Raw genomic sequence first — 13,670 nt, 5'->3', positions numbered from 1 at the left:
ACCTCAGCTCTCCCCTGCTCAGCCTTTTTGCCTATTTTTGGATTAGTCTGGAGTTGGGAGGAGTTGGGCACTGCCAAGATGGCGACAGGGAGAATCACCCACTTTAAAATTCACTGGCATCAAGGAGACTACGTCCAGATTCTATACAGTCAATGTTGTCAACAATGAGATCCTACACTCCTGGACTTTAAAGTGATGTTTCTATTATTCAGGTCCTGCATGATATTCTTTGTAGTGCAACCTACATTCAGTCCCTATTGACTCCTCAGTTGTTTGTCTGTGTGGATAATATAAGGTGAGGGAGTTGAAAGAGTTTGCCTTTAAAATGATTATTGTCTGGTCAGTATTAGAATCAAGGTTAATTTGATGGTTGAATAAAATATAAAACACCTTGATTGTGAAAACAAACTCAGTTCATGGACATGAGGGTCATTTTAAATCACTATGAAAGATCAATATAATGTTGATGTGTGTCAGTAGGATGTATAAAGTACCTTATTATATGTTACTGAATTCAGTTCATGGTCATACTGTTACATAAATGGATGTAATAGAGAAGTATTCACAACAAATACAGGAAATGCCAGTTTGGGTGATAATACATGTTAATGGTGATTATACATGTTAAATTATGACATTCACGCAGATGTAGTGTGATATTCAACTTCTCTTCAGGTAAGGTAAATCAAGGTGCAACTTAATATAGCACACTATAAAACTAGACTAGTATAATATGAAGGGACTACTTTAAGGTGTGTTGTCCACTTTTTTGCACAATACAGCAATACAACGATTAAAGACATTGTAAAAGATCAACACCATACATTTACTTCTATCTCTCCTGTGTAGCGCCCCTTTGAAGCTCACCTGGGCCAAGTGTGAGCTGCTGCTTGGACAAACTTCTGCTCTGTTCTTCACAGAGAAGTTAATGATCTTTGTCTTGCGTGCACATTCAAGGATACCGACGACATTTTCACCACTATCCCATACATAAGTGTGGAAAATAGTGTGATGAAAGACACCAGCAATATGTTAAGTAAAAAGGACTACATACACAGATGAGTATAAATCAATAAACTGAGTTCATAGTTGTAAGCAATGTTGGTGATTTATTTTTTTCCAATTGTAATGAGATATGGCAATAACAATAAACAACAAATGCATTTGGTTGTAAGTAATTTAGTAATGTGATGATGTGAGTAATGTCTATTTAAAGTCACTCTCTGTTGACATAAAGCACCGTAATATAGTAATACTTGAAGTGACTAACAAATTTTACAGATACACAAAAAAGCATATCCACTTTTTGGCCTTGAAATTATTTATAATCATGAGTTCAAGCTACTAACGAAATGCCACAACTTTACACCTCGAATTTGCAAACACCAAAGTCCAATTTGCATGCAGGTGATATCATTTCCATTAACTTCTGTGGCAGCCTGGTCTCACAAATTGGTGTATGAATTAGGTTTGGGCGGTATAGATTATTTCATACTGTCATACCTTCACAGCATTTCATCAGGGTATATGGAATATGGCAGCATTTTTGTATAAATCATAGGTAAAAATACTTCCAAAAGGTTAGGAAAAAAGTACAGTATTAGGTTTAAAAACACTACTTCTGGATATAATGGTCGAACACCAAACACCAGTGTCTGGGTTGAAAGTCCAGGTTTCATTCGAACCGTCCATCCTGCCTGATACGTGACCTACATCGCTTTTAAAATCACCTTTTGTTGGGAGTGTAAGGTTCCTTTCATATTTTTTACTCCGCTGTATTTTGGCACCCTTGCTTAAACTACACCCATCTTTTAATTTGGCTTTCATTTTATTATCAATATCACACCTGTGAAGTTTAGAATTTGCATCTTGCACAGTTCTGATCTAATCAATCTATGCACATACAGATGGAAATTCAAGCATTCAAATTTTGCATTTGTTCCTGGTACAATAGGTATCTCCAGGATAAATATTTTTCATGATGCCACACACAAACCGATGAGATCAAAATAACACCAGCATTGGTCACTTCAATGGTAAAAATAAGGATGTACAGACAACAACATTAAAAAAGGACACCGGACTCTGAGCAGATAAGATCACTGCAGAGAATGACAAACACCACACATCTATAAAAAAGACTGGTAGAAGTCATCAACTTGAAGGTGAGTAATTGAAGTCTTTTGTTTTGCCTGTGCATTTGCATTAAAAATGACATTAGAGGCGAATGATTTTAAGTGGTTTGGTTTGGGTTTGACCTTTTAAAACAATCATTATCTGCAACCCTTGTCTATTTTATATTGTAATATTTGCTCCTAATTTTGAGCACCAGCATGTGCTACTGGCTGCATCTACAGTTTAAACCAGACAAGGTGCTGTGTTTCACTTCTGTTATTTAGGCTGATGATGCACCACACCACAGCAACACTGAAGATGCCCATTAAAGGCCAGCAGGAAGCCGACAGTCAGTGCAGCAGATCATTGCAGAAAAAGAAGCAGCTACACATCAAATCTTCAGCTTTAAGGTAAAAGATTCACAGCTGTTTTGTTTTAACATTTGGGCTTTATTTGCCCTACAGATTTATGTTTTGTTATTTGTCTTCAATCCCTTTTAAATGTATGCTCTATCTATGTTAAATTTGCTTGCTCTATTCTAAGCAGTGTTTTATTAAATTAGACATAATCTATATGCTGAATGCACGGCAGTCACTAATAAAGGAGATGAAAAAAGTTGATATTAAAAACACTTTTAAGTAACTGTTACAAGGATGGTAACTGTTCTGAGACCATACTGTACAAAGACCTTGTTTCTATTTGAATTGTTCTTCATTGATATGTCCTTTCACCGATGAAGAAGAGGTGTATAATTCAGCAAACTGAAATAGCTTTTGAGTAACGACCTGTTGTCTTCAGCCACTTTTGTTCACAACAAAGCCAGCCAGCCTCCCTCACGCTGCTTTGGCAACTGCTTGATGTATGAAAGCATCATTACCGATGTGTTGACATGCTTTCACATTTCTGTTGGTTGACAGAATGTTGACGAACCAGACAAACCAAACAGAGGACGACCCCTTCTCCTGCTATGACCCTTCAGTCGTAGGATACCGTTACTTCGGTGTGGTGTGGGGATGTGCCGTGACCATCACTGGTACGGTGGGGAACCTGATGACCATCCTGGCCTTCGCCTTAGACCCACGTCTGAGGACTCGCTTCAATGTGCTCATCGTCAACCTGGCTGTAGCCGATCTCCTACACTGCACCACACTGCAGCCATTCATAGTTGACACCTACCTAAACCTCAGATGGCGCAGTGGTCCACTCTGGTGCAGCATCTCTGCCCTGCTCATCTTCGTTTCCAACAGTGTCTCCGTTATCACCCTCTGCGTGGTTGCAATGAGCCGATATCTCATGGTGGCAAAAAGGGCTTGGTTTGACCGTGTCTTCTCCAATTGTGGTCTTACTTTACTCCTGAGCTCAGCGTGGGCACTTGGCCTGGCCTCGTTCAGCCCACTCTGGCCTGTTTTTGAGTTTGTGCCAAAGGTGTGCGCATGCAGCTTCAATCGCACCAAGGGTCGTCCCTACAGCACCATTGTGCTCTTTTCCTACTTTTTTGTTGGTCTGGGCTGTGTCGGTGTATTCTACCTCCTCATCTACAGACGTGTCAGGATTGCATCAAAAGCTCTGCAGCGCTACAGGATCAGCTGCAAGTCCTCCAGAAAGAAACCAGCTTCTTCTGCTCAAGAGACTGATGACAGTGATGTAGAAAAGACATGTGCCTGGGAGATGAGCAGTCAGGTAGATCTATCTGAGGTTTCTACCATGGACCCAAATTCATCAGCAGCCAACGAGTCTCCCCTTGACATCGTCCCAACATCACCTTCAGCCACACCTGCTCCCACAAAGGCAACACCCTCTGGCCACTCCACAGCCTTAGGAGATAATAAAGAAATGAAGCGTGTGACACGCATGTGTTTAGCGGTTTTCCTGTGCTTTTTGCTATGCTTTGTTCCGTACATTTTTCTCAACACATTAGATAAACATGAACGTGCGCCACAGGTTCTGTACATGCTCAGTGGGAAGATCAGCTGGCTCAACACCTGCATCAACCCCATGCTCTATGCTGTCATGAACAGACAGTTTCGACAGGCCTACCATGTGTTGCTCGGCAGGGCTGCTGCACCATTCACCTGCCTCTGGACCTGGTGTTCCACCAAGTGACAACCTTCAGATATGAAAACTGAAGCCAATTCTGAAGTGCCAAAAACTGCACTTCCTTAAATTGCCTGGCCCTAAAAGCGAGTTAATCCTCATGTTGGGGTCACAGGTATCCCATAAGTGTTCATTTGGATATACTATACTAAATGGAATGGAATTGTGACAGCAATTTCTTCACATCATGCCCTCAAAATGGAGGTTCTCTTTGTTCCCCTCCAACCAAAGATACACAACACCCACCCCCACCATCGCCACAGCTCCAGGTGGATTTGAATATAACTGAGGTGTGAAATCTCATTGGCTGTTTCTTCCAGGAAGCCCAAACACCCCAGCTTCAGACACAAAAGTCTCCTGCAGCCATCCTGTCTCTCTTTTCTTATACTCTCCTTCGAGGAAACCACGTCTCCTGTCCTGGTCTAGTCTGACAGGAGGCAGATCATACAACTTCTCTCTCTCTCTCTCTCTCTCTCTCTCCAGCTCTAAGGGACAAACCTAACGTACAAGGACCAGAAATCCAGCCTGCAAGGCCCAGAAACCAAGCCATTAGGCCTGAATCACGTCTACAACCGCTCTCTAAGTTTCCTGCTCGTGATCTATACTGGATATAGTCACAAAGATCTACACCAAGCTTTTGGAGCCAACAACAGCAAATGACTCTGAAAACACAGAAACCCAACCAAGAACTGATTCTTCATCAGAAGGATCTCTGCTCCCTTTTCAACTGTGGATTCTGTGGTCTAGTACTCTGGGCAGTTAGAACAAGCAAGAACAAGTTTGCTTTGTTTTAGAATAAATATATTTTTGGACTGAACACGCTGATCCTTTTAATGTTGCACATGAATGAGTGATATGCCAACCTCTGCTATGAAAAGAACTCGAAATTCCTTCAACCAATATTAAATATGAAAATGGTAATTTGATTATAATTATTAAGTTAATTATTAATCAGTGTTCCAAATTCATAGTTTAGTAACTTTATCAGACTGATTTACCATGACTTTGCTATCTTTCCCCTTTTTAAGAAAAGGGGATGGTGCCCCGTAAACTTTAATTTTATTTAAAGTATAAATATTAATTTAGTCAATTTCTGATAGCAAGATTGATCTAAATAAGCTTCTACCATTACACATTTGGTACCCTCTGTGGGAGGCAATTTGTATCTGTAACTAGATAACCCTACACTCATCAGCCCCCATGTTAAAATCCCCTTACAGCAGACATAAATATATTTACATCTTGGTACAAAAACTGTTTTGATCTCTATAGATAATTTCTGCCTTCATGACAACTACTTTTATATTAGCCCTTTGAACTATTTGAAGGCTTAAAGCTATGCATAGTTAAGGGTGTGGCTGCTCTGAGTGACAGGCAGGTGCTCTCTCAGGTGGCTAGCCACTGCATTCAGCACACCTCAGCTAATCCCTGCTCAGCCTTTTTTGCCTATTTTTGGATTAGTCTGGAGTAAGGAGGAGTCGGGCACTGCCAAGATGGTAACAGAGAGAGTCAACCACTTTGAGATTTACTAGCATCACAGAGACTCGATCAGATTTTATAGAGTCTATGTTGTCAACTATGAGATCCTAAACTCCTGGACTTTATAGTGATGTTCCTTTCTGTTCAGGTCCTGCATAATATTCTATGTAGTGCAACTTGCATTCAGTCACTATTGACTGTGTGGTATTAGTACTTTACTTTAAGTAAGGGATCTGCGTACTTCTTCCACCATTGATAACTATATAATATTTACCTTGCTCATATAGAATACATATTTCAAAGTATTTTTATAAGTTTCAATGAAGGTCTAGGTTGTGGGTTGCGGTGGGCCGGCACCCTTCATTGGCCGGCCGCCAATGGGTAAAAGGAAGTAGTCACAGTCAAATTCAGTACTTGTTCTGCATTTTAGGTTGATGTAGATTTTCACAGATGAACCTTTACAGAATGATCTATATTTACCCCTGAGTGACAGAGACAGGAAGTTAACATGCAGTAGAAAAGTGGTATTATTGGATCTTAAAGAATTGGGTCTCATGCCCTTCACAGATCATCACATTTTCAATAAGGAAGGCACATTGCAGATATCAATATTTTCCCTTAATGTCACTGGGGTACCTTCCCTGCTAAATCCCCTCGCTTATTTCCCAAAGGACCCTTAACAACAACCATTGCAAAATAATAAAGCTCTGCTGTAGCTCCTGTAAAATAAACTGTTATACAGAATGCTGACTATAGCAGCAGGTATTTGCATTATGTGCATTTTTGCGATACAAACTTCATTATGCTGGCAGTCCAAAATTATGAGTGTGGAAACAAAACATGTTATATTACAGAAGTACTAGTTTGTTTGTTTTTTTAAAGATTTTTTTGGAGCATTTTGTAGCTTTATTGACAGGAGAGATATTGAGAGTGAAAGGGGGAGACAGAGCTGTGTGGTATTGGCCTACAAAAATACACTTGACCACAAACACAAACTTGTTTCACTTTCATAAATATGTCACTAGCATCAGTACGTAGTTTTCAAGTTTGTTTTTTTAAATATAGACTTTATTTTTATTATGTACAACATATATCAATAATTATTCATAATTGTTTTAGTTGTACAGGTACTCTAATATTCTGATGATGTGGGTATACGACACATTAAAATAGTGATGATCAAAATAGTTCATCTACTGAGACAAAGTCCTGTTCTGTACAGACAAACAGTGTGATAAGTGTCTTATCAGACATAATCAAATATAACCCATTTCACTAACTCTATACATTTTCCCCCCATTTGGATATTGCTTTTTTTTTTTTTAAAGACATGTATTCTTTTGGAAATATGCAAGAGCTTTCTTCCCTAATTTAGAACTGGAAAAACCCAAATTCATACCCCTTAATTGCGAAAAAGGTACTTAAGCAACACTGAGGATGCACATTATATGTAACACCAACAGGGAGCCAGACAGTCAGCACAGCAGATCACTGCATGCTATGTTACACAAGTACTATTTAAGAGCTGTGTAACATTGGCCTACACTTGACCACAAACGCTTTCATAAATGTGTCACAAGCATCATAACTTAGTTCACATGTATATTTATTTTTAAATATAGACTTTTTTCCAAATATACAACATACATCTACAATAATCAATAATTATATTAGTTGTACAGGTACTCTAGTATTCTGATGATGTGGGTACACAACACACATTGAAATAGTGATGCTCAAAATAGTTGATCTACTGAGGCAAAGTCCTGTTTTGTACAAACAGTCCCCTGTGATAAGTGACTTAAATTGCAATATGCAGACATTATAGAATAAAACCTCATTTGGATATTCCATTGGGGGAAAAAATATGTATTATTTTGGAAATATGCAAGATCTCTCTTTCCTAATTTACAAAAGAACTGGAAAAACCCAACTTCATACCCCTTCATTGCGTAGAGGGAACTTAAGCAACACTGAGGATGCTCATTATATGCCAGCAGGAAGCCAGACAAACAGTGCAGAGTCACTGCAGAGAAAGACGCAGCTACACATCAACAGTTAGAAAGACTCAGAAATCTTCAACTTTAAGGTAAAAGATTCACGTCTGTTTTGTTTTAACATTGGGGCTTTATTTGCCTTACAGATTTATTATTTCTTATTGGTCTTCAATCCCTTTTAAATGTATGTTCTATCTATGTTAAATTTGCTTGCTCTATTCTATGCAGTGTTTTATTAAATGAGTCATAATCTATATGTTGAATGCACCACAGTGACCAATAAAGGAGATGAAAAGAGTTGATATTAGAAAAACAAGTAACTGTTAAAAGGATGGTAACTGTTCTGAGACCATACTGTACAAAGACCTTGTTTCTATTTAGTTAATTCCTTATTTATACTTATTCACAATGTCGAATGTTGAAGAAATATCTTTGTGTATTTCAGGTTGCTAGAGCTACAGCTGTACACAGTTGTACAGTTGATGGGTTTTCTTGATCTGATTGTGGTCACACAAATATTAATAAACAGAACACTGAATAACAGAACATTCCTGTTGGTTGACAGAATGCTGACGAACCAGACAAACCAAACACAGGACGACCCCTTCTCCTGCTATGACCCTTCAGTCGTAGGATACCGTTACTTTGGTGTGGTGTTGGGATGTGGCGTGACCATCACTGGTACGGTGGGGAACCTGATGACCATCCTGGCCTTTGCCTTAGACCCACGTCTGAGGACTCGCTTCAATGTGCTCATCGTCAACCTGGCTGTAGCCGATCTCCTGTACTGCACCACACTGCAGCCCTTCATAGTTGACACCAACATACACCTCAGATGGCGCAGTGGTCCACTCTGGTGCAGCATTGCTGCCCTGCTCGTCTTCGTTTCCAACAGTGTCTCCATTGTCACCCTCTGCCTGGTCGCAATGAGCCGATATCTCATGGTGGCAAAAAGGGCTTGGTTTGACCGTGTCTTCTCCAATTGGGGTCTTACTTTACTCCTGAGCTCAGCGTGGGCACTTGGCCTGGCCTCGTTCAGCCCACTCTGGCCTGTTTTTGAGTTTGTGCCAAAGGCGTGCGCATGCAGCTTCAATCGCACCAAGGGTCGTCCCTACAGCACCATTGTGCTCTTTTTCTACTTTTTTGTTGGTCTGGGCTGTGTCGGTGTATTCTACCTCCTCATCTACAGACGTGTCAGGATTGCCTCAAAAGCTCTGCAGCGCTACAAGATCAGCAACAAGTCCTCCAGAAAGAAACCAGCTTCTTCAGCTCAGGAGACTGATGACAGTGGTGTAGAAAAGACATGTAGCTGTGAGATGAGCAGTCAGGTAGATCTATCTGAGGCTTCTACCATGACAGCAAATTCATCAGCAGCCAACGAGTCTCCCCTTGACATCGTCCCATCACCTTCAGCCACACCTGCTCCCACAAAGGCAACATCCTCTGGCCACTCCACAGCCTCAGGAGATGATAAAGAAATGACGCGTGTGACACGCATGTGTTTAGCAGTTTTCCTGTGCTTTTTGCTTTGCTTTGTTCCGTACATTTTTCTCAACACAATAGACAAACATGGACGTGCGCCACAGGTTGTGTACATGATCAGTGCAAACTTCACCTGGCTCAACACCTGCATCAACCCCATGCTCTATGCTGTCATGAACAGACAGTTTCGACAGGCCTACCATTTGCTGCTCACCAGGGCTGCTGCACCATTCACCTGTCTCTGGACCTGGTGTTCTACCAAGTGACAACCCCCGGAGCTGAAAATTGAGCAGAAATAAACATATTTATAGCTTGGTACAAAAACTGTTTTTAACTGTATAGCTAATTTCTGCCTTCATGACAACTATTTTTATATTTGCCCTTTAATCTATATGAAGGCTTAAAGCTATGCATAATTAAGGGCGTGGCTGCTCTGAGTGACAGGCAGGTGCTCTCTCAGGTGACTAGCCACTGCATTTAGCACACCTCAGCTCTCCCCTGCTCAGCCTTTTTGCCTATTTTTGGATTAGTCTGGAGTTGGGAGGAGTTGGGCACTGCCAAGATGGTGACAGAGAGAGTCCACTTTAAAATTCACTGGCATCAAGGAGACTACGTCCAGATTTTATACAATCGATGTTGTCAACAATGAGATCCTAAACAGCTGGACTTTAAAGTGATGTTTCTATTATTCAGGTCATTCATGATATTCTATGTGAGGGAGCTTGAAAGGGTTTACCTTTAAAATGATTATTGTCAAGTCAATATTAGCATCAGGGTTAATTTTAGGCTAGAATAAAATATAAAACACATTGAATGTGAATACAAACTCAGTTCATGTGCATGAGGGTCATTTTAAATCACTGTGAAAGATCAATATATTGTGGATGTGTGTCAGTAGGATGTATAAAGTACCTTAGTATATGTTACTGAATTCAGTTCATGGTCATACTGTTACATAAATGGATGTAAAAGAGAAGTATTCACAACAAATACAGAAAAATGCCAGTTTGGATGGTAATACATGTGAATGATGATAATACATGTTAATCTATGATATTTGCACAGATGTAGTGTGGTATTCAACTTTTGATAATAAAGATCAAGTACTCAAATATGTGAGTTTGTATATTTTTTTCACAAAAGTTAACTTGCATGAAATTGGAGTCCACACTTCTGATGTGCACAATGACACTCTGAACCATGCTGTGAAATCTTAAAGTTTAGAAACTTGTTCTGCATTCACAGTTTAGGAAACTACAGTGGGTGCTGGAACAAAGGTCTAGGTTGTGGGTTATGGTGGGCCGGCACCCTCCATTGGCCGACCGCCACTGGGTAAAAGGAAGTAGTCACTGTCAACTTCGGTGCTTGTTCTGCATTTGAGGTTCATGTTAATACAAAATGATCTATATTTACCCCTGAGTTCCAGAAACAGGAAGTCAACATGCAGCAGAAAAATGGTCAGATTGTGTCTTAATGAATTGGGCCTCGGGCCCATTACTAATCATAACAGTTGCAATAAGGAAGGCACAAAGCAGATATCAATGTTTTCCCTCAATGTCACAGGAGCAGCTTCCCCTCGCTGATTTTCAACAACCATTGTAAAATATTGAAACTCAAACTAATAAAAATTGTCAGCAATGTTTTCTCAAGTGCATCACATTGCACAGTTTCAGGTTTCAGTGTCTCACTACAATATGTTTAACAGAACAGAAGGATGAGCTACTATATAATAAACCTTTATTATTCAGAATGCTGACTATACAGCAGGGATTTGCATTATCTGTATTTTTGCTATACTAACTATGCTCGCAGTCCAAAATTATGAGTGTGGAAACATTCAGATAAAAAAAGCATGTTATGTTACTCAAACAAGTACTAGTTAGGAGGCGTGTGGTATTGGCCTACAAAAATACACTTGACCACAAACACAAACTTGTTTCACTTTCATAAATGTGGCACAAGCATTATTATGTAGTTTTCGTGTATTTAAAAAAAATGTATATCACCAATTGTTTTAGTTGTAAATGTACTCTAGTATTGTGATAATGTGGGTACAAAACAAAATAGTTATGATCAAAATAGTTGATCTACTGAGGCAAAGTCCTGTTCTGTACAGACAAACAGTCCAGTGTAATAAGTGATTTATCAGACGTTATAGAATAAAACCCATTTCACGAATACTATACATTTGGATATTCCATTTGAAAAAAAGACATGTATTCTTTTGGAAATATGCAAGAGCTTTTATCCCTAATTTTGGAAAGAACTGGAAAAAAATAACTTCATACCCCTTCATTGTGTAATGGGTACTTAAGAGACACTGAGGATGTACATTATATGTAACACCAGCAGGAAGCCAGACAGTCAGTGCAGCAGATCACTGCAGAGAAAGACGCAGCTACACATCACAGTTAGAAAGACTCAGAAATCTTCAGTGTTAAGGTAAAATCACAGCTATTTTGTTTTGACATTGGGGCTTTTTTGCCTTACAGATTTATTTTTTAATAATTTGCCTTCAATCCCTTTTAAATTTATGTTTTGTCAATGTTAAATTTGCTTGCTTTATTCTATGCAGTGTTTCATTAAATGAGTCATAATCTATATGCAGAATGTACTGCAATGACCAATAAAGGAGATGAAAAGAGTTGATATTAAAAAAAATAACTGTTAAAAGGATGGTAACTGTTCTGAGACCATACTGTACACAGAACTTGTTTCTATTTTGTTAATTCCCTATTTATGCTTATTCACAATGTCTAATGTTGTGTATCTCAGGTTGCTAGAGCTACAACAGCTGTACACAGTTGTCCGGTTGATGAGTTTTTATGATCTGATGTTTGAAATTCTGGAGGACGAACCCTTCTCCTGCTATGACCCTTCAGTCGTAGAATATCGTTACTTTGGTGTGGTGTTGGGATGTGGCGAACACAGAACAGAACACTGAATAATATTAATGGCGATTGCAAACAGAAGTCAAAGTTAAAAAAGGAAGTGGTGACTAATTGGGACCAGTAATTTCTCCTTTCACCACTGGAACTACTGACTCTGCAAATAGGGGTGGGGACAACTGAGTTTCTGTTTGAGTAACTTTTTCCGTGAGCACATTAGAAAGAAGTTAACCTATATTCTAATTCCTGTTGGTTGACAGAATGCTGACGAACCACACAAACCAAACAGAGGACGACCCCTTCTCCTGCTACAGTCCTTCAGTTGTACAATACCGATACTTTGCTGTGGTGTGGGGATGTGGTGTGACCATCACTGGTACGGTGGGGAATCTGATGACCATCCTGGCCTTCGCCTTAGACCCACGTCTGAGGACTCGCTTCAATGTGCTCATTGTCAACCTGGCTGTAGCCGATCTCCTGTACTGCACCATATTGCAGCCCATATCTGTCGACTCCTATCTACACCTCAGATGGCGCAGTGGTCAGCTCTGGTGCAGCATCTTCGGCCTGCTCCTCTTTCTCTCCAACTCTGTCTCCATTATCACCCTCTGCCTGGTCGCAGTGAGCCGATATCTCCTGGTTGCAAAGAGGGCTGTGTTTGACCGTGTCTTCTGCGATTGGGGTCTTACTTTACTCCTGAGCGCAGCGTGGGCACTGGGCGTAGCCAGCTTTGCCCCACTCTGGCCTGTATATGTGTTCGTACCACAAGTGTGCACATGCAGCTTCCATCGCACCAGGGGTCGTCCCTACAGCACCATCCTGCTCTTTTTGTACTTCTTTGTTGGTCTGGGCTGTGTCGGTGTATTCTACCTCCTCATCTACAGACGTGTCAGGATTGCCTCAAAAGCTCTCCTGCGCTACAGGTTCAGCCGCCGGTCCTCCAGGAAGAAACCAGCTTCTTCTGCTCAAGGGACTGATGACAGTGGTGTAGAGAGCAGCATGGCAAAGACATGTAGCTGTGAGGTGAGCAGTCAGGTGGATCTAGCCCCAAATACAGATGAAATCCCCTTTAAAAAATCCACCAAACCTGTCCAGGCCTCTGCTGAGTCTCCCACTGATATTGTCCAAATGGCATCTTTATCCATACCTGCTTCCACCACTGCAGCACCCTCCTCAACCTCAGCAACTTCAGGGGATGATGATGAATTTAAGCTTGTGACACGCATGTGCTTCACTGTGTTTCTGTGCTTCATGTTCTGCTTCGTCCCCTTCCTGTTGCTCAACATAGCCGACAAACAAAACCGTGCCCCACAAGTACTTCACATGTTCTGTGCAAACCTCACCTGGCTCAACAGCTGCATCAATCCTGTGCTCTATGTTGTCATGAACAGACAGTTTCGACAGGCCTACCATGTCCTGCTCACCAGGGCTGCTGCACCATTCACCTGTCGTTGAACGCTCCTAAACTCCTGGATAATAAATTTGCCTGTTGTTTTCTCTTAAATCCAGTATGATAAGGTTCGTATGAAATTAAACACAGACATAGTGCAGCCTATATTCAGTCACTGGGGAAGAAAATCTTCTATTCTGATATACATAATAAATAACCACATGG

At 40.5% G+C, this 13,670-nt stretch overlaps 3 protein-coding genes across 3 annotated transcripts; all 3 read left to right on the top strand.

Moving 5' to 3' along the window:
* Nucleotides 1-3,030: 3,030 nt before the first annotated feature.
* LOC131969189 (G-protein coupled receptor 84-like) lies at nt 3,031-4,218 on the top strand. Its single transcript, XM_059330366.1, has one exon. The coding sequence runs from the start codon at nt 3,034-3,036 to the stop codon at nt 4,216-4,218; it is 1,185 nt and encodes a 394-aa protein (XP_059186349.1). The 5' UTR covers nt 3,031-3,033.
* Nucleotides 4,219-7,693: 3,475 nt separating this feature from the next.
* On the top strand, nt 7,694-10,271 carry LOC131968697 (G-protein coupled receptor 84-like). The gene is made up of 2 exons (XM_059329684.1): nt 7,694-7,777; nt 8,251-10,271. Exon 2 carries the CDS (start codon nt 8,252-8,254, stop codon nt 9,431-9,433), a length of 1,182 nt encoding a protein of 393 aa, XP_059185667.1. The 5' UTR covers nt 7,694-7,777; nt 8,251; the 3' UTR covers nt 9,434-10,271.
* A 1,288-nt stretch (nt 10,272-11,559) lies between these two features.
* On the top strand, nt 11,560-13,670 carry gpr84 (G protein-coupled receptor 84). The gene is made up of 2 exons (XM_059329688.1): nt 11,560-11,609; nt 12,316-13,670. The coding sequence occupies exon 2, from the start codon at nt 12,317-12,319 to the stop codon at nt 13,508-13,510; it is 1,194 nt and encodes a 397-aa protein (XP_059185671.1). The 5' UTR covers nt 11,560-11,609; nt 12,316; the 3' UTR covers nt 13,511-13,670.

This window comes from Centropristis striata, chromosome 3, assembly GCF_030273125.1.
Source record: "Centropristis striata isolate RG_2023a ecotype Rhode Island chromosome 3, C.striata_1.0, whole genome shotgun sequence".
Taxonomy (NCBI): Eukaryota; Metazoa; Chordata; class Actinopteri; order Perciformes; family Serranidae; genus Centropristis; species Centropristis striata.
This window is presented reverse-complemented; position numbering and strand designations above follow the sequence as displayed.